The 26,723-nt window shown below is 43.3% G+C and overlaps 1 protein-coding gene across 18 annotated transcripts in view; it reads left to right on the forward strand.

The window, feature by feature from the left end:
- LOC142379728 (plectin-like) overlaps positions 1–26,723 on the forward strand; it is a 108,442-nt gene that overhangs the window by 48,673 nt on the left and 33,046 nt on the right. For 7 of the 18 annotated variants that reach the window (XM_075464922.1, XM_075464925.1, XM_075464923.1 and 4 more), the window contains exons 1-2: positions 948–4,718; positions 24,903–24,964. In XM_075464922.1, the coding sequence (XP_075321037.1) occupies positions 1,439–4,718; positions 24,903–24,964 (3,342 nt within the window). In that variant the 5' untranslated portion in view covers positions 948–1,438. Of the gene's footprint in view, positions 1–947; positions 4,719–9,289; positions 9,486–22,223; positions 22,688–24,902; positions 24,965–26,723 lie in introns of those variants that run through there. The other 11 variants (XM_075464930.1, XM_075464931.1, XM_075464932.1 and 8 more) reach the window with 6 other exon arrangements.

Genomic DNA, 26,723 nt, shown 5'->3' on the forward strand with positions numbered 1-26,723 from the left:
GATCGCTCTGCTCTTCAGTATATCCTCGTCTCCTTTGCTCTAACCTGCAGTTACCAGTTTCCCTTCCAGTTTTCCTGGCTGAGAGAGGACACTTTCTCTGACACTGACAGACGAACAGGGGACAGATGTACAGAAGTGGGAAGTGATCTAGGGATAGAAATCTGATATCATGTTTCAGGGAGTGCAGAAAAGGTTAGCTAAAATGCACAGTTCTTTATATAGTTGTGCAAGACAGATTCTTGGTTCCCTGCTAGAAGCTCTAATGTTAGCTGTCTGAAGCAGCAGCACAACTTTACGGTGCTTTACAGCCGGTTGCATCACTTTAATGGGCTGCAAAGGGAAATACCGATTAGTCTATGTAGCCTTCTTCTCTTGGTGGCTTGGAGAATAGAATCATGAATAGAATCATACTTAATGTTTGCGGGGAAATAAGATGGGCAGACTACCAATGTGTGTTTTAAAGCCATTTTTTTTAATATTGTCTATTAAAAGAACTGTTCACTGTCTCCATTTACCGTGATATATTTAAACATTCCTGTATTCTCTGTCTCTGTCCTTCATTTGTTTCGTTAGTGTATGTCATGAGATCTGAAAACGACACCTTGTGTGTAGAGTGAAAGCTCTTCAGTGATACTCGATCAGGAAAAGTGTAAAACTGGACACCTTTTGCTCCGACATGTACGTCCAGCTAGACGCCTGAGGAGAGGATTGAAGAATGCAAACTGGTTGGCTCATTTTCTTATAACTAATCTCTATAGCCCATTCATTGGACCGGTGTGTATGACACACCAGAGGGTGTGTGTGAGACGGCTGTTGTGCTAATTTAGAGTGGTGTATGTGTGTATTGAATTGGGGGCGTGTGCTTTCGTGTGAGTGGGTGTCTCAGTAAAAGTCACAGAGCCACAGAACATGTGCTTGGGCACACTACATAGATGTGTTGCTGAAGTCTTTTGACTTAGCTCTGTCTATAGTTCAGTTTATTGCACTATTTTTTTTCTTCTTACTTCCTCCTCTACTATTTACTTTAGTGAGAATTTTTTTCCATGCCTGTTTTTTCCTAAGGGTAAGAGAGAAGGTAGGTGGAGCCGGCCTGAGCAGTGCGCCTAGTCGCTCTCTCACTCTCTTACACACGCTGCCTCTCTTCCATTCTGTCATTGCCATCTCGGCAGAACAGAGAGCGTTCACTGCCTGCCACCCTAAATGTAGGGGGAACAGCACGTATTTGGTTTTCAAAACGAGGAATATTCATTTTCTTCACGACACCTAAGGGATCGGCAAGAACACGAGGAAGAGACAGTAAGGAAATTGAGACTTTGCTCTTGAACTATTACAAATTGAATTGACAAGCACGTGACAACTGGTTTTGCCACCCAATTCACTTTGTTTGATGCTGAGCATTTTTGTCTTACATTGAAAGAGTTTACTGACTTAGAGCACAATGGTTGCTGGAATGCTGATGCCCATGCGGGACCTAAGAGCCATCTATGAGGTCCTGTTTCGAGATGGCGTTATGGTGGCCAAGAAGGACAAAAGGCCTCAGATCAAGCACTCTGACGTACAAGATGTGAGCAATCTACAAGTGATCCGTGCGATGGGCTCTCTTAAGTCCAGGGGTTATGTGAAGGAAACGTTTGCTTGGAGACATTTCTACTGGTACCTGACCAATGAAGGCATTGTTTACCTGCGTGACTACCTCCACCTGCCTGCTGAGATTGTTCCAGCATCTCTGCAGAGGACGAGGAAGCCAACCGCCACATTGGCCATTGCCCACCGTGCTGCACGGGTCCAATCTGTACAAGGTCCCACTTCTTATGTTCCCAAGCCGGGTCACAGGGGTGAAGCAGAGAGCCAGGAAGCACTGACTGAACGTCAAGGTTACCGCCATAAGATGATGGGTCCCGAAGAACGAGAGAACTCCTCTGATAGGACCCCCAGGTTCCGAGGCCGTCCACTGACTGCAGAGCAGGTCAGGCCAAAAGCATCATGGGACCTGACGGAGCAGCATCAGCCTCTTTATAGGAGAGGAACCAGCTTCAATAGTGAATTAATGGCGACGGAGGAGAACAAGATGAGAAGAGTCACTGAGCAGGGTCCTAATGTGAGAACTGAGAAACCAGTTGTATCACATGAGAAGAGAGCATTGGAGGTCCGAAAAGTGCCAAGTTCTGTTCCTGCACAAAAGCGGGATGTGTCTCAGACATCTTCCACAACACCCCTACCATTAAGTGTGGCTACTGTTGGTAAAGCTGCAGGTGCTGCAACATCAAAGATTGCAACAAAGTCCTCGACTACCGAAACAAATAAAGAAATAAAGAACGAGAAGCCAAAAGCTGCTGATGAAAAAGCTTTCGTAAAGTCCACTGAAACTGCCACTAGCAATTCAGCTGTCACAGTGCTTGCTGACATGCAAGTCAAAGAAAGAAAAACAAAGCCAGCAGAGATCAGTGTCACAGACGCCGAAGTAAAGCACAAACCAGTTCAGACAGTGGAATCTGCTCTGGAAACCTCCACAGTTCTTCCTGGTACCACCACTCCCGAGAGCACTAAACCTGTTAGTAAAGAAGTTACTAACTTCTGGGGGAAGCTTAACAAAGAAAAAGTTATTGAGGAATCAGTTCAAGCTCCAGATATGAAGACTCAAGTCCCCGAAAAACCAGCTAAAGTCATTCAGGAAACTGCGAAACCCAAACGCGACAGCCCCACTAATGAACCAGAAGGGTCCACAAATGCAGCAGAGGGAATCCCTGACGTTAAAGTGACTCAAGAAACGAGTCCTCCTAGAGTCAACTCAGAGAATCTCACAGCAAAGCCTAAAAGTGATCCAGTGCCCCAAAAAATGACAATGATAACGGAGTCTTCAACATGTGAAGTTAAAACTAACACTGGTACTGCGACTGCTGCAGCACCTCAGGCCAGTGCTCAAGATGCAATGCCTGTGAAGGGCAAAGTTATAGTGACAGAAGTAATTACGCAACAGGAGGAAAGTAGAGTGAAAACGATTCCTCATGCCAAGAAAGATGAAACGGTGTTGCCAGAAGAAGTATCTAAAGTTTCAGTGCAGGGCCCTGCAAAAGTGCAAGAAGACTTCCATTCATCTCAGTCTGCTCAGAATGCTGCTATCACACAGGTTGTTAATGACATTAAACAAGTGGTTGAGGGAAGCTCAAAATCAAAGAGAAAGAAAAAGAAGTCTCCTGGTGAGATATCCAAGAGTACTGATGCTGAAGAACCACCTCATTCAAAGATGAACACGGAAAAAACCCCAAAAGCCAAATCCCCTGAGGGGATGGAAGAAAATACTGTCCAACCTCAATCAATTAGAACCTCAGAGACTTTAACTGAGATCACCTCCATGAAGACGGCTCAGAAAAATAAGGCTGTGGCTACATTAGATAGTAACAGTGAACAGATAAAAGAAGCCCCCAAGCAAACTGAAGGAAAGCCAAATGAGGGGGTACAAAAGCAAAGCAAGACTACGTCAAAAGAAGCAGCATTACCACCAGTAGGTGAAACCCCTGCAGTGCCCCTAGTGGACGTGCGAGGAGAAGAGAAAACAGGGGAGCGCAACTTCAGTGAGATCACACGGGAACCATTATCTCCCAAAGACATGTCAAAGGCTGTGTTGCCCCATGGGGAGCCTGTGAAACCTGAGGAGTCGACTGTCCTCAAAGTCGAAACGATGACGGTGCAGAAAATAAGACGAGTGGAGCTCGAGCTCGTGCAGGCAGTCACTAAACCTGAAGAGAAAAGCCCCGAGCCACTGCCAGAATCTCAGAAACCCACGGTTGAGACTGCATCCCTAACGAGTGACGGGAAAGCTACAGAGGAACCGTTAAAGGGAAAGAAGAAGGGAAAAGCAAAAAAGCAGGCTAAACAGACTCCTGCATCAGAGACTATAAACACAGAGCCTGTGCTTTTGCCTGAGGCAAAAACTGTGCCATCCACTGACATAACAACACTGACCGAGGCTATAGTTAAGGAGAGCCCTGTCAAAGCCTCTGTACTGACTAAAGTTCTTCCAAAGATGACTCCTGAAAGAATGTGCAGGGAGGAAGTCGGGCAGGCAGCTGCTGTGCTCTCAGAGGCCCCAGTAGACAAAGGGGAGGTGGAGCTAGCACCGCTCGCTGCAGAAAAAATCAAGCGGGAGGTTCCGAAACCAGAAACATCTTCCACTGTGAGGGAAGCACCCGCAGCCGAGACACAGGCCAGCCCTCTCGTCAAGCAAGAGGAGCCTCCCAGGGTTGCACAACATTTAGCCAGTCAGGCAGCAGAGTGCAGCACAGAGGAAAGGCTCTCTGTTTCTGAGGCCTTCGACAAGCAGGAAGAGAAGAAGACAGACTCGGGAGAAGACACACCCTCTGTTACTGCCACACCCGTAAGCCAGCCTGACCAGCCTCACCTGGGGGACACCTGCGAGTCCAAAAGACCTGATCTGGACGAGGCCGCCATGAAGAGGAAAATTGTGGTAGTTGAAGAGATTGTTGAAGTGAAGCATCTCATTAGTCCTCAAGACGATGGGGAGCAGTCACCTCCTCCACCTGTGCAGCCTGAGGTGGAGGAAGAGGAACTGGACCTGGATGTTCTGGAAGCAATCGCTATAGAGCGAGCTCTCCTGTCGGGGGTGGCAGGGGACACCGTGCAAGGGGCCTCACCTGAGTCTGACTGGGACCACTCACTGGAGGAACCAGGAGAGAAGACCTGGCCTAACTTTGTTGAAGGTTTGTTTGCATACATATCAGTTGACCTACTTCCTGTCTTGTCCTAATCTGTCTGTACATGTGATGGAGTTGGTCTCGCATTTAGGGTTTCCACCTTTCTTAGAAGTGTGGAAGGTCTTAGGTAAAGTTTTTGATGACAGCCCACGCTGTCATGTACTCACTGCTTTGGATAGCTTTCTTATTCAGTAATTGTCTCGGGCTTCTCTTCAAAGTGTTCTTTGGGAGGATTTGATTACAGTTTATGGCTCAGAGTTGCACTTTGCAAAGGCTCTGGTTTGTGATATGGAAGCAGTCTTTCTTTAGGAACAGTTTTAGTGTGAGCGTGAAAAGAGACCACTGGCATGCAGCCGGGATTTAATCGTGTGTGTGCTGAAATAAGAGTGTCACTAACGCTGTTAGAATTGTATTCTTGACACTGTCAGGTTTCACACGAGCATTGTGACTCATATTTAAGTCCTTCCTTACTCACTCATGATAATTAAAGTTAGAATTGTTTAATCACAGTTTTGTTAACAATAGATGAGAGAATATTTTACATCTGTTGCAGTTATAATTTCACCCCCCAAAAAATCCCGGTCCCTAAAAAAGTTCCAGGTTTTTTTGGGTGGGGAATTCCTTTTGTGTTGGGTAATGAATTAAGATGTGCAGCAAACTGCTGTGTGAGAACAGCAATCTCTGGAGCCATCTCTGAGTATTTGCCAATGGGTTTATGCAGACCTGCAGTCAGTCCAACAAGGTGGGGCTGCTTGTGGAGATTCAGCCTCGCCTGTTCCCTGCTGAGATGATTTTGTATGAGTTAACTCAAAAAATAGGGGGGGTGTGGTGCTTCTGGGAGCTTTTCTCCACTTTGCTCTAGTAATACTATGTTCTTGGCTCTGGCTTATATTCTGTGGTTGTTTTTCTTCTCTCCTCAGTCTGTCATGTATTAAAGATAAGCATGCCACTTGCATACCGCTGTGTAATGGAATGCGAAGGATATGGGAGTTATGGAGGCAAAATGATAACACTACTGGATTAGAGAAGTAAATGTTACAGGATAAAGTGCCAAGCAGTGCGGCGGTTATCTTTGCTGAAGTGAAACTTTTATTGCTCATATGAAGTAAAGGATGAAGCATGTTCATGTGACACCCGCATTTTAGATGATAACCTCTTTTAAAAGTGGAATAAGTCGACTCTCTGTTTGACACCGGCGTGTTTGTCGCGCTCGGAGCATGTGTGAAGGTTTTTGCATGGGCGTTGTCTGTTGTGGGTGTGGTCACCAGACAAAGAGTCAGGAAATTGGAATAGGTTACTCGCAGCTCTATGGGTGTGTTTGTTTGGATCCACACGTGACAACAGATCTGGATTCAATTAGCAGCCTGGCTCTTTGATTTAATCTGTGTTACTCATCAAGAAAACAGTCCCTTTTTGCAGTGAAAGACAAACTTTATGACTCACACACACGATGACAGAAAGCTATTCATGAAGCCGAACAGTGTTTAATTCGGATTTTACAAGAAAAACTTTTTACTGGAAGTTGATATGCTGAGTGTTCGCAAATGTTTGCTTTCACCTGAGGTTTGTTCCATGTGTAATGTTTTCAGAAGTGGGCACAGCAGTGCACTGCTGACATCTGCTGTCCAGTATCAACAACCATTTTTAACTGTCACACTGACCAGATGGCTCAACTGCTGTCAGAGGTGTTTTAACAAACCTCCAAGGGAGACTTATCCCCCCCTCGAAAAAACAAACGCGCTGTGTTTTCATTTATTTCTTTTTCATTTCTTGCCATCAAACTTAATGAGATGTTTTTTCCTCCATATTTTACCTCCCATACGGTGTTAGGTTATTGAGACACTACTTTTAGTGCTATTACCCTTTGACTGTGGTATTCATGGCATGCTTGCTGATTTAATAAATGGCTGCCATTCAACTCAGTTAATCCCCGTGAGATGATTGTTCATAGTTAGGCTCCTTTTGTCACATTACAATTTTGTGTCTTGTTTTGTATTCCAAAGAGGAAGTGTTTAAAAAAAAAAAAATGTGACTCCTGCCACCAAAATGTAGCTTTTAAAACGGGGACACTCTAAGCCGGGTTATATTTGACATTGCATGCAACGCTTTTTATTTCTCTGCTAAATGGAAACTGCAGCATATGGTTAAATTTAAACTTTGCCATTTTGGATGGAACTGGACATTCCCGAGGGACTATTTAAACTTTGCCCACACATGGCACCAGAGGCAATTAACCTAAATGACATCCCAGACGACGTGCCACTGAGGTCCCCCATGTTTTCATCTCTGAAATTATGCCCAGTGCATACTTGTATGATTGGTTAAAGGAACAGCTACAGAGTGCCGCGGCTGTGTGTCTTTCATTATGGCGGGACACCATTTTAATGTTGTGACTCATACTGGCCATTCTCAAATCCTGGAGCTGGAAGAAAGAGCCTGACCTTTGTGAGTCAAACAGACAAAACTGAGAGACAGGATAAAAGTTTGGGACTGTTGGGCTTCGACAGTTTAAGCAGAATCTTCCACTGCTGTTTCCTCTACAGGCCGGCTCTTGTGTTTTGGCCACAACAAAGTTTAGTGACCTTTTACAGCCATGCCATATCTTTTACAGCTGAGTGCACTTGTGAAATCATTTCTAGTATTTTGTCAGGGGTAACAGAACATAGCGGTCTAGATTTCACAAACTGGCCCACAGGCACAGCAGGCAAACCATTTCACAATAAAGTGATGACCTATTTGGCCGGTCTGATTACACCGAATGAAACTTTAGATAGCAGCCTTGTTTGGCTTCGTGGCTTCACTGGGATTTTTATTTGGTTTTTTTTTTCTGGAATGGCTGAACAGCCACTTCGGTAGCCTGAAGTGGCTGGATGAAGAATGTGATGTGATGTGATGTTTGACTTTCCACTTTGAGCTGCTGCGCTTGCAAAGGGTTTGATATCAAATTTTACAGAAGTCTACTGCAACATAACAGCCAGAGGCTGAAGAGTGATGCCGACTCTGTAGCATTACAGACTCAACGTAGACCAAACAGCAGAAACGGAGGGATCGATAACATGTGGAATATATTGAGGCTTTGGCCCAAATAGTTTTGACATGAGTCATTTCCCAGCATACATGTTGGGCCATATTAAAGAGTCTGACTCACATGACTTCAGCTTTGTGGGAAAGCTGAAGGGATTTTTCCTAAACCTCCACAAGTTTAGCAGTCGGCAGGATATTTTAGCTATAATTGTAAGTCCAACCAAGTCATTCACTTCGTTTTTGCCACATTATACTGGATTCTTTCTGGAGAGATCTCACCACTTGCTTTCAAGCAGAGCAGTGTTTACAAAGCTGAACGTCTGGTAATGTCTTAGACTGAGACAAGAGCTATATCCACCTTGATACAAACTTTTAGAATACCTTTCAAATATTGGTACTGACATAATTGGCGCTGTGTGTAACATGCCGGACGAGTTCAGGAGTTTGTGGATGCTATATAGGAGCATGTTAATGGAGGAATTCCCTGCCCTCTTCTCTATATCCCCCCTCATGGTCATGTCGCTGTGGATGCTTTTCGTTCCGCCGGGACATCCATGTGAAGTGGCACGTCAGTGGCCCAGTTCTGCTCTCCAGACACTCTGTGGAATTGCTTTTGTCATTATGGAGAAATTAAGCAATTTCTCAACACTAAGATTTGCAAAGCCGTATGTATATTTGAACTTTCTATATTTGGAGAAGGGTTGAGCATTAATGTGATCCCAAAAGCAGCAGGAGATTTACTCTTGAGTGCTGCAGTTGTGCTTTCGGTGCGTCTCTGAACTCTTTGTGAAGCGGGCCTGATTTAGTAGATATCCCATCAGTATTAGCTCTCGGTTTTCATATTTACTGTTGTTGTTGTTGCTATTTCTGTCCGTCTAACGTTACTGCCAGTTCTAGTCCTCATGTTCACCCTCAACATATCCAGTTTTATACCATCTCATTTACACTTAAATCATCCAAACAGAATCGTATTCATTTATTATTTATATGTTAAAGCCTAAAACTCGGCATCGACAAAATGAATCATTAGTAGTAGAACTGCACCAGAATTAGTAGAAAAAAAGCAAACGTTTGTAATTGCAGTATTTTCCATATATTCAAACCTCATCACATTGGCATCACATTATTCTTATCAGTGAGACCACACATGGTGCATCAGTGCTTCTTCGATGATGGGTCTATGTTTGTAGGTGCTGACAGTATTACGTCTACAGGATGACTCTGGCATTTTTTTATTACATTCTACTTCAGAGAGCGTATGAGGTCTGATTTCTGGCTGAGAACTGTGACTTAGTATCAGAGTATTAACCTGCCCCCATCATCATCATCAAAGGGAGAAGCAGGGAGACTGAGAGGGAGAGGTGGTCCCTCTAGAGCACTTCCATCAGTTTCTATCTGTGACACTGTGCGATCATCTGGCTCTGCTGGATATTTATAGACCTCAGTCTGCTCCAACACTCCTTCACCCAGTTGCCCGCCCCCCTCGGCCCCCTGCACCCCTTGCTCCTGCCCCCTTCCCCATGCTTGGCGTGTTGTCCCTCCTCCCCTGACCGTGGTGGCGCAGGCTGACGGATCCAAGCAGCAGGCGCAGCCTGTCAAAATTAAAGACAAGGGAGAAACAAGGTAGTTGAGCGCAAACAAGCTGGAGCCTCCCTTGTCCTCATCATTTCCCTTCTTTCAGCTGTCTTTTTCTTCACCTCTGTCCTCCTCTTCATCTGCGTACCACCTCTTAGATGAAGATCATACCTGGTAGGTTATCAGAGTGGGGTTTGCTTCGTCATGTCTGTTCATGTTTGACTGTGTTTGCCTGTCTGGCTGCTGACTCGGTGTGTTTTTTGGCAAACACACTGTGTGAAGTCTTGTTGTGATCCCAAATGTTGGGCATACTCACTCCGACAGGACAGAAGCACACACATTCACAATCACCAAACAACAACCCTCAGCTACTGCAGCTCAGATTGTGTTCCATATTTAACCCTGTCCACAAAGTTTGAGCTGAATTATGAGTACGGTTGGCCGCTTTCTGTTTTTTATTTAATTTGTTGCTATGCCGATGGACTTACAGGAGGGCAGGAATTTGGGGTTATCCACCCCCCTGCCCTCATTATTTATTCTAACATCAGGTGGTCAACAATCAGCAGTGATTTATGATGATTGTATTTCATTTAGAATTTTTTACGTGTGTGTGTGTGTGTGTGTGTGTGTGTGTGCGTGTGTGTGTGTGTGTGTGTGTGTGTGTGTGTGAGAAAGAGAGACAGCCATGTGTGTTGTCTGAGCTATTTCAGATCCCCTTTAAATTTCCACCACCTGCTATCATCCAGTGCCATACGAACACATCTCCTGAACTGCATGTGTTGTTGTTGTTGTTGGAACTATAGATAGGGCTCTATGTTAACATTTTATCTTACTTTTAATACTCTAAAACTCTTTCAAATAGTTTTTTTTTTTATGTTGTACAACAAGATCTTCCACACGGATCTTGGACTGTTTCCTAGACTGTTGAACGATGATGCAGTTATTTATTTTCCCTTTAAGTATCAACTGAAGAAAAGCTTTGAGATATCATTTCTATGATTGCTTGATTGGGTTTGGCCATAATCTCAAGAATTACTTATTGACCAAGAATGCAAATACCGGGCCCATCCCTGTTGATAACATGAGGTCGTTGGTTAGAGGAAATGAGTCACAGATGTGTATCAGATAGTTTGTAAAATCTTCATCTGGTTCCTTTTTATTATTGGTTCCTTTCAATTTTTTTTATGTTAGATTGAACTTGAACATGTGGTGGAATCAGACCATCCTGGATCCAGGATCCAGGAGTTGGGGGTCTGTGGCACCCGTAATCCTAATATATCGACGTTCTTACCGGTGAGCTCTAGGTGAGTACTCTGACCGCACCCCTCTCTGAATCCAACCCTCATTTTTATTTGTAATGCTATCGCAGAACTAACGTCTGTCCTCTGAAAGACCGGCACATGTATAAACAGCTGCCAAAGTACTCACCTTTGTTTTACTTACCACTTATGTAGGAGCCTCCGTGACCACTATCCGCAGTGATGATACACACAGATGGACAGGAAGGCTCACAAGGTTAAAGTCGTACCATCTACGTTATCAGAGACACTGGAGGGGTTTTTGATCTTTAGTTCTGTATTCAAGGAAAAAGCTGTGTTTACTGATGCGACACACCCTTTCCAGTGGCAACAAACACTGTTGATGTGCAGTTGCTCTTTCACATGAAGACCTTCCTATGCAGAGCTGGAGAGAGAGAACAGCCTGGCTGTGTCATAAAAGTCTGAAATCAAGTGAATGTACGAGACGAGCAGATTTTCCATGAAATGCTTCAGGGTGTGGAAGATGCAAATTCCTGCTTTGGCCTTCCTTCTTTAAAAAAATCTCTGCCACGCCCATCCAGTTCCCCACTCCCCCGTCCTAGAGGGGCCCACCTGTCGCAACAGCCTCCTCAGTCCCTCTTACCTTATTATTCTCTTTGTCCCAACAAATGCCTGCAAGCCCCCCCCATTCTCCCTACTCTGGTGGTCTGGGGTCACTTTTGTGGTCCTTAATGCACTCGGGTGCTTGAAAAAACACAGGGGTGGGTTAAGAAAGCTGAAGATTGCAGGATATTGAAGCAATGTTGGGAAGCAGTGAGGGTACAGCCACAATCGCTGGATGCTACAACAGTGCCTTCCTTCGTCTTCCTCGATTTTTCTGCATTATTTGTGCGTTCAGAAATATCTCTGTATCATTCAGTTTGTCCGTGTGTACCCGTTACGTCCACGTTCTTTTTATTACTTTTCAGCGCTCCCAGGTCAGATCTGCAGAGGTCCCATTACTGTGAACTGAAGCGCAGCTTCACATGAGGCATGTTTACGTTCTGCACTGGTCATGCGCAGAGATTTCAGCCATTCTCCCACTGTGAACAGTCTAAGCTTCCAGTCGACTTTAACGTGCCAGTGTCTCTCTGCCATGCTGCTGCGTGCTTGCTGAAGTGTTTGTTCTTACGTGTGGCTGTAAAGAGATTAGCTCTCATTACTTTTAAAGCGTGGGAGGCCTTCAGCTCGGCTCATGTTGCAGTGTCTCATTTGCCGTCAAGTTATGTCAGTTTGTCAAGTAACAATTCATAGAGATAATGCAACCTTGGCTCCACCCTGCTATTTAATTATTATTATTTATTTTTTTTGTACTGCAGAATGGTGTTGTGACAGTGCTTTCGTTCCCACCCTAACTGGTCTGGTCATGTTTTGTTGTACATCAAAGATCCCAGTGTGTGTGTGCTTATTTACTGACGGCAGCTTCCCTGTAGTAAGTCTTCTAATGGGTCTGAACACCTGTTCAGTTGGAAGAACTGCCAGTCCCTGAGCAGGCTGCCAGCATTTGGACCAACAAAAAGGATTTGGCTCAGTGGTAACACTTTGAGGACTTTATTTTTGTTAGACCAGATAAATACCAGCAGATCCCAACAGATGAAACACTTCATCTACAATCGTCTTGATTCTCACAATTATCCAAAATGTACTAAGATGCGTCATTTCATATGAACAAAATGACCTCCAGTGTTGATCATTGTTCAGCAGTACATCAGTACTACAACAGACTTGGCTTTTTTTTATCATTATTGTTCAAAAGAGTAGAGGTGATATTGGGGAAGAGTTGATATTATCTTATCTACTTCAATATTGCTTTGAGAAGCTGGTGGCTGGGATGAAAGGCAAGTGAAAGGAAACTGAGCTGTGTAAACTCCTGGAATTCAGATAATAAGTTTCCTTTCACTTGGCTGAAAGGGCCCATAAGGCAACAATAAAGAAGACATCGTCCTATTCAGTATTTCAACACAAAGTGATATTTTAGCCTGGATATGCTAAAAACTCATCCTTGACTGTTAATAATTGAACGTCACGTTATTTACACGTCGCGCTTTCTGCTAATAATTTACTGTCTCAGATATTTAAGAGTTAACGCGGCTGTCGTCCTCTGATCTGTTCTCCGGGCCGCTCATGGGGCTTTCTGGACTTAGCTGTCCCCTTCTCAGTGCTCTCTCTGTCCTCTATCCACTCACCGGCTCCATGTCTTGAGCGCCTGACACTGCACTACTGGGACCCCATCTGCTTCTTGTTCAGCCTCCAGTCAGATGCTGAAGACTACACTGGGGTGTGCGTGCAGAATGGAGAAGATGGATGTCAACGTTCCCCTCTGACCATGTTGGAATGGTGTCATCTGAAAGGTCGCGAGGAAGGGGCGGGGCTAAGTTAAACTGTGGAACCTCTGGGTCACACACAAGGTGCATCACGCTGCATTCTTTCTCTGAGCTTCGACCTTTTGTTTGTGCGTGTTTTCCCCTCCGCAGACTGCCCAGCTGTATTTACCGTAGCGGGTTTTCACAGACTGCAGCATCACGGTATCTGACTTCACACTCACATGGGTGTTCTAGAACAAGGCTGTTAATGAGATCATAAACTGTTCTGCGTAACTGGTCATCAGTATTCTCATGCTTAACACGTTGGACAGGTGGCCCTTTCAGTTAAGGAAGTGCTCACTACACTTCTCTTAAACACGGGCTAAGACTAGAGAATTTGTCAAACCTTGTTTTTTTTTGTCTTTACAATGTAGGTAAAGTATAACCCCTGCCCATGCGAAGGACTTTGATTTAGTCACACACCAAACAAAGGCTCCCTTAGAGATAAAAGTGGGACACAGATTCCTGGCTCTGGCTGTTGCTTTGGCCTGGTTTGTGGAAAATCCAGGATTCTTCCTGGAAACACAATCAGAAGTCCAACTCTGGAACAATCCAGTAGTAGCTACTTACTGTACTCTGTATGTGTCCTTTTTTCCAGTACTCCTCGTGTGTGTGTGTGTGTGTGTGTGTGTGTGTGTGCGTGTGTGTGTGTGTGTGTGCGTGTGTGTGTGTGTGTGTAGAAAACCTAAATGGCTTACACCACTGTGGTCATTGCTGAGGAACCAGTGGGCATTATTCATTATATAAACATTTTACTTCGGCCGTAGAGGCTCTTAGTCACCAAAGGCTGGTTTGGATACAGTTCTCGTGTCCTTAGAGAATGGAGAACAAGCCCCGTTGAGACAAAAAGCCGGGAGCTGCTACAGGACGTTCGTGTAAAACTGATTTATTTTAGCCGCACTGGGCTGCGCTGGGAGGTCATACATGTCCCCCGTGACATTCATGCGGAATGCCTCAATACGCTTCGGTTGCAGCAAGAGCTTGCCTCCAAGTGTCTTGTGCAAGTATTCAGAAATCAGATTCTTTTCGTCTAAGCTTGTGTACCCATGAGTTGCCTTTTTCTCCCGTGCACAATGACACATGAAATCCATCCTCTTTGTCAGAGATCTCGCCGCATTGTACAGTATATCCAGGCTTTCTCGCTTGCTGATTTAAACACGACGGTTAATCCACTTCTTAGTGCGCTTCCCGTCATGGTGATAGATGACAAGCGCAACTCGTGAATAGTCAGCTGGTTTTTTGCATCTGACATTCAGAGGTTGCCTTTTTGCACAATAACAGGAAGTGCTTATTCGTTGCCACGGCTGCTGATGTTGACACAGCTAATTTGTTGTCATCCACTCACTTGGAGACGAGTCTGCGCTTCGCTGGCTGACCCTTAAGTTCCTGAGCAAGTTCCTCCTGAGCACCTGTTGTGGTTCGGTTGCAGTCGTAGTTGGAAAATTACACACTCAGACAGACCGCTTAATCGGTGCTGTCTGATCACGGCCTAATGTTCTTTGATCTACTCAGGAATTACTAAGGTGTAGCTGATACTGTAACGGGACCCGACCCAGACTCGACTGACCGTAACTCACGGAGCAGAACCCATTAACCCGTAGCATTTGATGAGCGGCACGTGGCTGCTACCTACTCTCCTAATTCCCATGAAATAATGTGGGGGACATTTTTCACACACTAATTCTGCGCTTTGGCTTAGTTTTTTGTCAAATAATAATGGCACCATGTCATATGTTGGTGTGTGCCTCAGCTGTATTTGCCGGAGTTTTTAAGCACCGGTTCAGAACAGATTATTTCTTTCTCCTATCCTGAAAATGAAAACGTTAGTCATGAAAAAGGTGTACTACTTTCTTATTCACATGACTGTATGTTCAACTTAAGTAATGATAACAAATATGCTAATTGACTTTTTTTAAATTCAGAGTCAGACAAGAGGATCAACACAAGTTTCACTGCTTTTGTGCAGATTGTTGCAAAGATTAAACTAATAGGATCGAGCACATTATGTCAAAAATATAAAAATCAAAAATAGATGCCGGTAGGCTGATTTTGTTGGACAAAGTCAAGCTAGCTGCTTCATTCAGTGAATTATCTTAATGCAGCATGATCTGAGCCATGGATCTGTTCTCTAACCTTCCAGTTCCGTTGGTAGCAACAGAGCCATTCCTGTTGTTGTTCATTTGTTACGTGTTTTTTTATCCACGTGCCGTCGAACATGTAACTCAGTCCTGCTTTTGAGTTTGAATCTGAACCGTGTCTCTTTTCTATAGTGCAATGATCTGAAAATCACCTCGGTTGCAAAATCTGATGAATTTCAGTTCCAGCAAATGTATCTTTACGTGGGTTAAAAGACAAACGTTTGCAGTAAAATCGTGAATTTCTCCTCTGAATTATTTCCTTTAGCGCAACAGAAGGAGCTCAGAGAGCGTCCTGTGTGGCCCACAGGGTGCGATGTTCTGTAGAAGGAAGTGTGTTTAAATGTGTCTCAAGAATCACTCTGTTGCACTCCGTCATAAACCGCACCATCGTACGGATGACTGGCAACAGTAGGTGTCAGCCAGAGTGTACAGTTTCTTTTAACAAGACTTACAGTTCTGTCAGCTTTTACTGTTTGCTCTCTTTTTGTATTCAGACATATCACTACAAATGCACGCATGCTCATTCATGCTATCAGCGCTCATAGCACGTCTGGCTTTTGGAGTTACAGATTGGTTTCGTAGAGCCTTGTGGACACAGAAACTGATCCTAATTATAAGAAACTGAGCTCGGTTTCCTAAGGGCTGCATCAAACCTGCCAAGAAGTGTAACAATACTTACAGGCTCTCTAAGCTTCTGTGGAAAAAAGAAAGAAAAAAGGAAAACACTGACAGATATTGAAGGATTCTGTAGGACACACAGATCTGGCAAAGAGTCACTTCATATCAGCGTGTTAAAGGGCACGCGCCTGGAGCCAGTTTTACAATTCTTCATAGTTAATGTTGAACAAGTATGCATCACTGAATGACTCGATGGCTGTTGTTTACCCTTTGTTCTGGTCGGTAAAATGTTTCAGAATAGATAATTAACACTGTTCTTTCATACTCTTTGTATGGTCCGTCTAAGCTGCTTTAACGTGACTGCCCTATAGTTATCGAAGGCAATAAACAAACAATACAATCCCACAATGAAGATTAAGTGGAAATTCCTGTCAGTTATCTTTCGTTTTGTCCATTATTGAGGGAGGCAGGCCGTATCTGCCTGCCACTTGATTCAGAAGTTGTTCGTGTTTACACTCCTCGCAACACCTGCAGCTGACTGTCGGGCTCATGTGGGATGTGTGCGATTCTCTCAGAATTATGATGGATGGACAGTTGGAACTTTGAGCGAGGAAATGATCTGCATGAACTCGTATGAAGAGCGGCTGAGATGCCTGCACATTAGGTTGTGTTGTGCAGGTGAGTGCTAAGACTTGACTTATGGACAGGTGGAGGTGGGGTTTTCAGAGCATGGGGGTATCACATGGTGTTTCACTCGGGTCAGACTCGTGGAAGAAAGGTTATAAGTGTTAGACTGAGCTTCAGTTTCTCTTTTTCTCTTTATTCGACTTCTTGAGTAATTGAATGCACTTTGCTCTTTGTTTACTTGTGAAGGCTACTTTGGAGTCAAAGTGTCATGCAAATGTTTAGATTTTTGTAGTTTAACGAGTCCTACTGTTCTAATTCAATCCACCTTGAATAGTGACAGCTGCACATCAAGATTACATCAATACAAACTGCTACATAATGTAAAAGCAGTTCATATTTCAGATGGAGAATTCAAGAAGACGTTATGCTCATCACTTTTATCACAATTCTCCTGAGGGGATTTCATTCAATTCCTGTGATCATACAAGTTGTGCGTGTGGTTGTTTGTCACTTTAACTGGAGGCTAACGCTTCTGGACCCACCAGAGCGGTGGATTCTCTGTCCTCTTGGATTCTTCTGTCTGTTTACAACATGAGTTATGCCTCCAAGTTCAATGTGTCAGGTGGGCATCAGCTTAATGCTATCACAACCTGTCAATTATTTGCCTAGTTCGTGGGAAGAAGTGGTTTGACACAATGTGTTTGTTAATTCAATGTTTTCTATGATTCCTCTAAAAGTGAGAAAGTCGATATATAACAATGTCAGATCACTCAGCCCTTCTGCTCCTAATGAAAACTATTCTTAAGTTATGATGGCCTAAATAACAACCTAATATCTGAACAACATACATAAAATTTATGCCAAACACATATGCCTGTACATATTGTGAACCATTGTAAATGTCCCAATATGATACAGTCTGTCATTTATTTAGTTTCATAGGATTAAAAAAATTTTTAATAAAAATGATGTACTCATGGTATTATTGAGAAAGAAGATTTACTTTTATCTTTGAAAATCCCTCTTTGGAGATTTAAGTTGTTAGGTGTAGCTCTACCCGGCAGGTGGTCGGGTGTGGTTGAACTCTGGTGCCATCTTGGGGTGGAAATCTCACGCTGCCTTCTGCCATCGGAAAAGAATGTGCAGAGTACGGTGTTTTCCTTCCGACGTAGAATTGGTCAGTTATGGGAGACTCCTCCGTCTCCGCTGCTATAAATACAGCCGTGAGTAAGAGCCAGTCACAGTTGCCACAGAAGCATATGCTGCTTTCTGTTTATGGATGTCGTCATAGAAACATCTCTCATGTTCCCTTTTTTTTTTCCACATTTGCATGGCTGTTTGGAAAGTTTCAAAGGTGAGACGCCATATGGCAATGCCACATGTCATAATGATGGATCAGCAGATCGCAGGAAAATGAGGAGCTCACAATGTGTGATCTGGAGTTAAACCATCCTATATACAAAATAAAAATAAATACATTTTTAGCTTTGTTTCTGACAGTTGATCCACTATATACTCAAGAAATGAGTTATCAAGGAAAATGTCCAACATAACTGCATTGTTTGCCCGTGGGGATAATTTGCTCTAATAAGACTTTCTAAGACTTTGCTTGCACTGAATGCTGTTAGCTGTGTTAACTGCAGGAATCAAAGGACTTTTGTCCTGACATTGAATGTTGACTCATCCCTTTTCCCCCTCCCTGTGAAGTACTGTAGAGCTACTGAGGCCATAAATGTGTACAGTCGATGTACAATTACCGTTCGCTTTGGGGTTTTCGCCTGCAGAGGGAGACACAGGCTGTCATCCCATGTTTTCCAGCCAGGCTCCAGCTCTTGGAGCCACTTCCTCGTCACCTCGTTTTTATTTGAACCCCCCTCGAAAAAGTTAAACACGAGCAACTGACACAAAAACCAGATGTGGGACTTTCCACAGAGTCCTCTGAACCTGGGCGCTGATCTATTTCAATGCTCAGCTGCTGTGGCTAATCCAAAGGCTTGTTGAGTCGGAGTTAAATTTGGTTTCAGCCTCATCACTGTATCTAATGACAGCATCATCTGAAGTCTGCTGTCAGGCTGGACATCTGTGATAACTGGACCGCACGCCATGCCACAGCTATGACAAACATCCTTGTGATTAGATTGGATATTAAGACATCCTTTTATGTCAGTTTTAAGCTGTACCTTCTCCATAAAACACAAATGAAACCATATCATTTGCATTTGATAGTATTTTATGAAATAACATCAGTAAGTTATTGTTGCTGGACCAGCATGGATGTTAGTATACGGCTACATAAAGAATCAAAAGCTCCAAATACTATTAAGAAGTTTCATATACACTTTCCTGTCATCCTAATTTCACAGTTGAGAATTAGAAATACAAAGTTTTATACTTGATGTAGTTGTCACAGTTTAACACATTTCTATTTAGCAGTGTAGACTCTGTGCTACTATTACTCAGCAGGCTGCACTTGATACTGTTTTTTCTGCTGCTATTATTATTTTGAGTGCTCTTTCTGTTTTTGAGCCTTGGGGAAGACACTCAGTCAAATATTTTTTGAGGAAACATTTAAAAAAAAAAGGCTTAGAATATCTTGTCTATGTCGTGAACTTGTCTAAATGATTGAGCCTTGCTCGAAGCCGAGATAACACCTGCGTTTCATCTTCATGGATCCTAACCTTTAGAGGGACGGCGATATGATGCAACGTGCGCTGAGATTCAGATTGCAGCAACCTTACCTGTCCTTATCTCTGCTCTCCTTTTACACCTCTGTATTTTTATAGAGCGCCTGATGAGATAGCCCTGGGTGTGTTTAGGATGTTCCTATCTTTTTTTTTAATCAACATTCTTCTCACTGAGGCGTGGTGACTGTTAAGTTTGGCGAAAAACATGCACTTTCACCCGAATTTCCCAAAAGAATGAAGACTTGAATGGTGGGGATAGAAAAAACTGTAGAGAGAAGACAGTGAAGAGAGGTAACTTTATATGGGAGGGTAAGTCCTCTGCAGCTTTTTAATGCTCTCAAATGAAAGCTCTTTCCCGTCCAAACCCGTCTATTTTCTTTGCAGTTGAGCACGTTTAGAAACCATAATGACACATTCTTAGAATTCTTTTGTCCTCTAATTTGTTTGCTTTTTTGTTCCCGAGTGCTTGAATGCAAGTTGTTGTAGTCCCAAGTGGCTGCAGCCCATCCATGTCTTCACTGCTAAGAGGTACTTCATACAGAGCTATGTGGACAAATGCATGCTGCTCCTCAGCTGTTTGTAGATGTGTTTCTTTGGGAAAAAAAAGATGAATACCAGTGTTAATTAAACCGCTTTACTTCATATTTACTGTAATTTTAGCACAAAACGAGCCAGTGGAATTCATATCAGAGGCAGGAACTGAGTGATATATAGATACCGTTGCCACAGACGGTGTTTAATGCGTATCAAGGCTCGTGTTTTTAAACGTTTGGTTTTATTTCACTGGCACAAAGAAAAGAAACTATGAAAAGACAGTTTATTGGGGCTCATGGGTTTCAGTCCATGAGGGTATTGGTTACCCCTGTTTATAGTAATCATAGCTCAAATGTTACATTGTATTGCCCTGGCGGAGGACGAAGGGTTTGCAGTCATCCCAGTGACTCTGTGTGGCTGAATTTAGGCACGGCGGTGTGTTGAGCAGCAGTAATTTCTCCGTACACTAACATGCTGCTCATTCAAAATGAGCGGGTAAGTTTATCCAGACCTCTGATTGGCATTTTCAGTCATTCAGTCCGAAGTTAGTTCACCATCCTAGTTCAGCATGTTAGCGTTTAGCTAATCTGCATTAAACCTATGAATATTTTTGCTGGGATTTTCTCTTTAACAAAACATTCAGTGGAAAGGAACATGAATGTCCAAGGAATCCGCTAGTTGTTGGCTAAAAAGAACAAAAATAACTGTCAATCTCTAGATGGTGCTTGGAGTCTTAGAAAGATCACCGTGGCTCACCCTCTCACAGCCATGAGTGTTTGAACAAAATTGTCAAGAGTTCTGAACAACTTAACCCAAACTTTTTGTGATTATTTTGATGCTAACAGCTAATACCTGTGGAAGTCAGAAAGCCCGCTGATACAAGAGCATTGTGCGAAAAGAAAGACCAACAGTTCCGTCAGTGGCCTCATAAGAAAACATCAAACTCCTCATTTAAACAGAGAGTACTTTCTCTCTGTACTTTCACTCCGCTCTCCCCGCTCTTATAAAAAACCACAGTGTTTCCATCTGGTTTTGATGAAGCTAGATGAGGGAGCAGAGTAATAAGCATGTTGAGAACTTAATGATATGTCTCCTTTTTGGAGGAACGATCTCATGACTAAGATGTTCCACACTTTCTGCACCGTTGCCCCGTTCCCTGCCGAGTCCCCTTCTAATGTTTCCCATCAGGTTTAGAAAGAAAAGCTCAAGTAGGTGCTGGCACTTGTCCCACTGCCAGAACATCACCGAGATCTCACTCACCCTCTACTGTTACCTTTTCTGTTTTACAGTAGAAACTCTTTTTTTGTCAATTTAAATCCTGAAACAAAGGATATATATATATATATCATTTACTGTGGTGAATTTTGATATTCGGTACATTTCCCTCTCAGATTTAATTGCATACCTACATACCACACCTTAATTCCGTAGCTTGCCTAGACATTTTAGAACTACAAAGGTGTGTCTCCAAATTTGCAAACGTGGCTTAATATGAGTCAACACACACACACACACACACAACACACTCCTGTCTCCGCAGGTTCATTTGCACTGACACATTATGTGTCTTCATGTTTGCACAGGTCCTGCTGTTTTGCTGCACTCGGAGAAAAAAAAAAAAAAAAAAGTTTTCTGATCTCTGTTAAAGTGAGATTAGTCAGGGTGGAGAAATGGATGTAAACCCACCCAGAGGCTGGAGGGGCAGGCTGTAGCAGAGAGAGGACTTGCTGTGGCCTCCAGCACATACAGTCACTCTACAGAGAAGCATTACAGAGAGGCTCGGTGAAAGTAAGCCACAGCATCGTGGGATTGGACATAATTTATGTTTAATAACTCAATTCCTCACTGATTTATATATATTAGGACATGGATTATGTTAATCTTCTCTATTTGATCTACTACAGTATTAGGCTGCATCCTATTTGTTACACATTTTCCAGTAATTATTGCCAATTATAGTCCTTGTAGCGATAGTAACATCAAGTGGCTTAAACAACTGTTAAAAAAAAAAAGGAAACGCACTTAATCATCCTTTTTTCTGCATATTAGTCTCATACAGAAAAATATATTACATTAAATCAGGGTTTAGAGCCTTGAAATGTACATAGAATGTCAGTCAAAGAAGAAATAAGTACACATATAAGCAGTTATGTTCTATGTTCAGGGTGTGTTCACATGTCACTGTCAGGATAATGGAGCAGCCCCTCCCAAAACTATCTCATCCCCCATCTTCTCCCTTTTTTCACCTCACTGTGTGACTCCTATTGTGAAATGCTTGAGGAATGCTGTGACTGAATAATGATTAGCCAGAAATGTGTGTGCGTCTGTGTGTAAGTGGCGAGTGTATGACACTTTATTTTAACATCTTAGGCTGTTGCTGAATATATTTTACTCCTGGTCTTACATTGTAATTTGCTCACTTAAATCTCATTTTATGCCATTTTAAGCATAAAAAGTCATCAGCGCCAAATCTGATTTTATGTTTTTTTACGGTTCCCTGTCATTCAGCTTGCATGTGTGTGTGTATTGTCTTACGCAAGACAGTGAGTGCTCGTTATGACACATCACCCTCTCTGCCACTCCTTCCTCTTCTTCCTCTCACACTCTAAAGAATGGGTGTGGTCTGGAGCCCTACCCACCGTGTCCTCTCTACACCATCCCCACTAAGTACACAGTTGCACATCACAAGGACAGGCCCAGACTTCATAGCCCGCAGGCACAACTTGCTATGAAAGGAATAGAGGGAGAGGTAAAAAAAGGAAAAGAGGGAGGAAAAAGAGGGGCAGAGCCAAACTCAGTGACTAGGTTAGGAGAGGACAGAAAGGGAGAGAAATCATAGGTTTGGGAAGCGCTTGTGGATTGTGACCACAGGACTGCACACTTTGGGACAATCTGAGAGCCAAAGGCACGGATAGAAGCAAGAGCAGCAGAAGTTCCTATCACTGGGAAATCCACCAAGGATCTTTTATTATTAGGATTATCATTTTACAGTGACAATGACCTCTCAGCAGCAGAGGTACAAGAATGTCTCCACGGACAACCTTGGCCGGGACAGGGTGCCCTCAGATGAAGCTTATTACCAAGGGATGCTGAAGGCTACGGATGGCAGAAAAGGTACCAGGGCAGTTGCACTTAATGGAAAATAGCTTAATTGCAAGCCTTGATTTTGATCTTTTTTTCCCCCACATATGTTAGAAGTCAGCAAGCAAGAATTAGGATCTATTTTTTTTCCAGGAAGAAGCGCTGGAAGCTTTCCGGTTGGAGACTAGAACTGATTAAGAAGTGTGTTGTTTAGGCTTGATTGTTTTGCTTGTTGTCACAGGTATCCATCATGCACATATTATTTCTCATATATAAATGGCAGAAATATAGTTAATCTGACCAGTCAATGTCACCGCAGCCAGGCTTAAAGAAGGATACTCCCCCTAAATGCATCAGCAGCTTCCTCTCTCCGTATTGGTCAGCAGAGCTCAATCATAGCTATTGTTTTGACGCGTCCATGTGTTTTGGGGTGACTGAGTCCCTCTAGCTACAGTCTGTGTTCCTTCAGTTGTTACCAGAATGAATCATCCACTTTACTTTTCCTTTTTTTATTCAGACTGTTTCCTCTTTTTTTGCCCTTTAAACTTATCTGATGTATTTTGAAGTTAACTAGAAATCTCTAGTTGATTTTTGTTTTTCCATACAAAGTAAAAGTTTAGGGACTACATTGTCCGGTAGCAGTACCGCAATTTGGGTTCATATTTAGCCTCTTACGTATTTCATCACCACTTTACAAAGTTCCATTTTCATTTTTTGGGGTGACAAGTCCCACCACTACATTTGAAACATTTCACGACTTTATATCCTTTATCTTTTTCTCAATAAAATCATTGGAACATTCCTGCCATGGCACCGGGTTAGAGTAAGGCTGCACTGTTCTAGAAGTAAATCACTTTTTTTTCATCATTGTTGAAGCACATGTATTATCCTAAAGGTTCGAGTAACTTCACAGAAAATGTAAAAAAATGTAAAATAAATATGGTGAAGTTAAGGACACATTACAGTAGAATTACCTTAAAAATGATACTTGACCTTGGTGTACTTCATTATTTTACTTTCCAGTGGATGGATGGATACATATTTTATTCATCCCGTGAGAGAAATAGTTTAATTCTGCTGATGAGCCACAAGCTCCACACCAAGCTGAAGCCTGTTAGTGTATGTCGCCATGTGATAATCTGAAGTTCACTTGGCCCTGATCGGCAAACATATCCCCTTTCCTCAAACAAGTAGACAGAACTGAACGCAGTGAATTGATGGAACATTTTGACCCCTTACAGGAAGTGGAACCTCAGGGGCGAATAGTTGGGCTCAGCCCTCATTAGTTTATAGGAAAAATTTGGTCAAAGATCAAGCGGTGCCTCTATTCAGGTTTCCGTGGCAACACAGCTCCATGTTGCTGACTTCCTCCCGAGAAAACAAATGCAATATTTGAATCACTGCCGTTTGGGTGGGTCTCTACGTGGAGACGGTCACATCAGTCCCTTAAAAATGATAAGAGCGGGGACTTTGTGTTGTGCTCATAGGTCACTACATTATCTAAATGGGGACAGCTGTATGAGTCAGTAAAGACAGGATGTGACGGCTGAACTGAGGGAGGCGTTTTGTTGTCATAAGTCATTCTGTGAAATGTAAACTGCTGAGTGAATGTAACTTTTAAATCACTTGAAGTCAAATCAGAGGGCTAAAAGCAGACAGATCCATCCACTGTGTCCGTAATAAATGTTCCATGACGCACTTTAAGGTGATTGCCCAACTACAATAACATTTGGTGGTAACATACCAGCATGTTGTCTTACTGGGTGTGTTTCAAACCAAGACCTTGTTCTTTCTTGTTGGGGAATTGTACCCTCTAATAGTTATACCGTGTCATGCTCTAATCATGCAGTGTATCTTCACACTCGCATAGAAATTGCACCTTGGATGAAAATCCCTTCATTTTTTTTTTTTTTTTCTCAGAACATAGCTGGCAGTGGTGTCATACAGTCAGACATGACCTTGCAAGCACAACATTTTCTAGACAATAGGGGTGCACCTGCCTGCAGTGAATGTTCTCTGATAAGGCCTGAGTCAGATGCAGGCGTACACAGAGGTGTCGCTCCACTCAGCGGTAAAATCTCTTTGTTCTACAGTAACCAGGCGAGTCTGGTGTCTTGGAGACTTCCACCTTTGTTTACCTCTCTGTGAACTAAGTGAAATTCGCAGAAAATCTGCTCATAGGTGCACGTACGTCATACACCTGCAGCCGCTTGTGGGATTTATTTTCTGCTCTGTCTCTGTGTTGCAGATGAACGAGATCGAGTACAGAAGAAGACCTTCACGAAATGGGTTAACAAGCACTTGATAAAGGTAAGAAGCGGCGCACACATGTAAATATCAGGTACATTTGAAGAGATATTAGCTTATCTTCACTGAAGGTGTGTGTCTCATTGGGTCCCCGGGATGCAATGTGGACTGTTTTCATTGTCTTTAAAGCAATCCATCGCTCACCTGGTCATTGTAAGCATCTCTGCACAGATCATTTCCGACAGCCCACCTCCCTCTTGCATAGACAAACATCAACTCTTTATTCATTGTCCCACACTCGGTCACTAACAGTTCAATGTGATCGGGAGGCTTACCAGAAGTCCAGCCTGTCATCAGCTGAGGAGCTGTGTACACTGCCCATCAGCACTCGTCCACTCTCACCTACCTCACTCCCTATTCCCAAACCATAGCCTGAAAGCCCCCCGATACATCACTCAGTCAGTGAGGTAAACGGGTCAGGAGGGATACCCTACCTCTCACTCTGGAGCTCCTTATTATGGGGGGAAAATGAGCCCCTGTAGCTCCATGCCCTTCCCTCAGAGCAGTAGAAATATTCCTACTTGAGCCACTCTTCTTACAGGGAACTCCTGCTGGCAGCAGTACATTCACAACCTTGTGACATTAAGTGCTTCCCCATTATTTCTATATTCAGTCCACAGACGTAGGGCCATTCATTTATTTAAAAGTGGAACAAGAGGGGAAAAGTAAGCACAACGATCATTTCCATGAATGTGCAGCGCTAACGTCTTCTTCTGCCACTGTGTGAGAACGTAGGGCAGCGACTACCCCTTTTTCTTCCCTCTGAAGTGTTCGCTGTGAGTGAGACATCTGCAGTTACTTATCTCCCTCTGAAAAGGCAAATTCTGTTCTGGGCTCAAGGCCCACTGTGGTTGAGGCCAACAGTAGCACATGTGCTGCACAGACTCCTGGGTGTCTACCTGCCATCATGCCCGCCTTAAACTGAGAGGCACGCAAGGATAGTTGTGCAAGCATTCCCACCAATACTGTTGTTGCTGTTCAACCTAAAAAAAATTCATCCTGTTAAAGATTACATACCTGTTGGATAACACTTATTGTACCTATTATTATAGCTGGCATTCGAAGACTGCACTGACAGGCTGATGCAGTAAGGTGTTGTTGATTGATGCTCTCATAGAAAATATCACTATTATGCATAGCAGCAAAATACAAAGAAGAATTCTGTTGCCACCTTGAAGTCAACAGCAGAGAAATTCACAGAGGAAAAATGCATAGACGCAGCAGGGAAAGTGTTAACTCCATGGCAACGCTAAGGTTTGACTGGTGTTTAAACTGATTTAATGGCTTAATGGTTGGCTTGACAGGGGCAGCAGACTATAGGTAGAGCTCAGCCGCGAAGAGCTGTAAAGTGTTGTCCCCTGCTCAGTAAATCTCTTAACATAAAGCAGAGCGGAATGTCGGCCCAGCTGCGGAAAATAAATCTGTTCTCTTATAGAGTCCTACAATCTGAACTTGAAAAAAAACCTGAAAGTTAAATCTGTTGCAAATGGAGATTCTGTACATGTATCGGTGAGCGGAAAGTATGCTAACGCCAGATCACAGACCACTGAGAAACCACAATGTGGGACTGTTAGCCATGTAGTTGTCATTTCCACACTGACACGTTCAGAGTAGCTTCTGCTCTGTACACAGTAATTGAAGCGTGCTGATAGATTGATTACTGGATAATAGTTCTAAATAATGTGCAGGGCAGTGGGATGTGTGAAAACTGGTCACTTGTACAAAGCAAATCAGAAAACATGAACCATCTGGTGTTTTATTC

This window comes from Odontesthes bonariensis, chromosome 5 (assembly GCF_027942865.1).
Source record: "Odontesthes bonariensis isolate fOdoBon6 chromosome 5, fOdoBon6.hap1, whole genome shotgun sequence".
NCBI lineage: Eukaryota > Metazoa > Chordata > Actinopteri > Atheriniformes > Atherinopsidae > Odontesthes > Odontesthes bonariensis.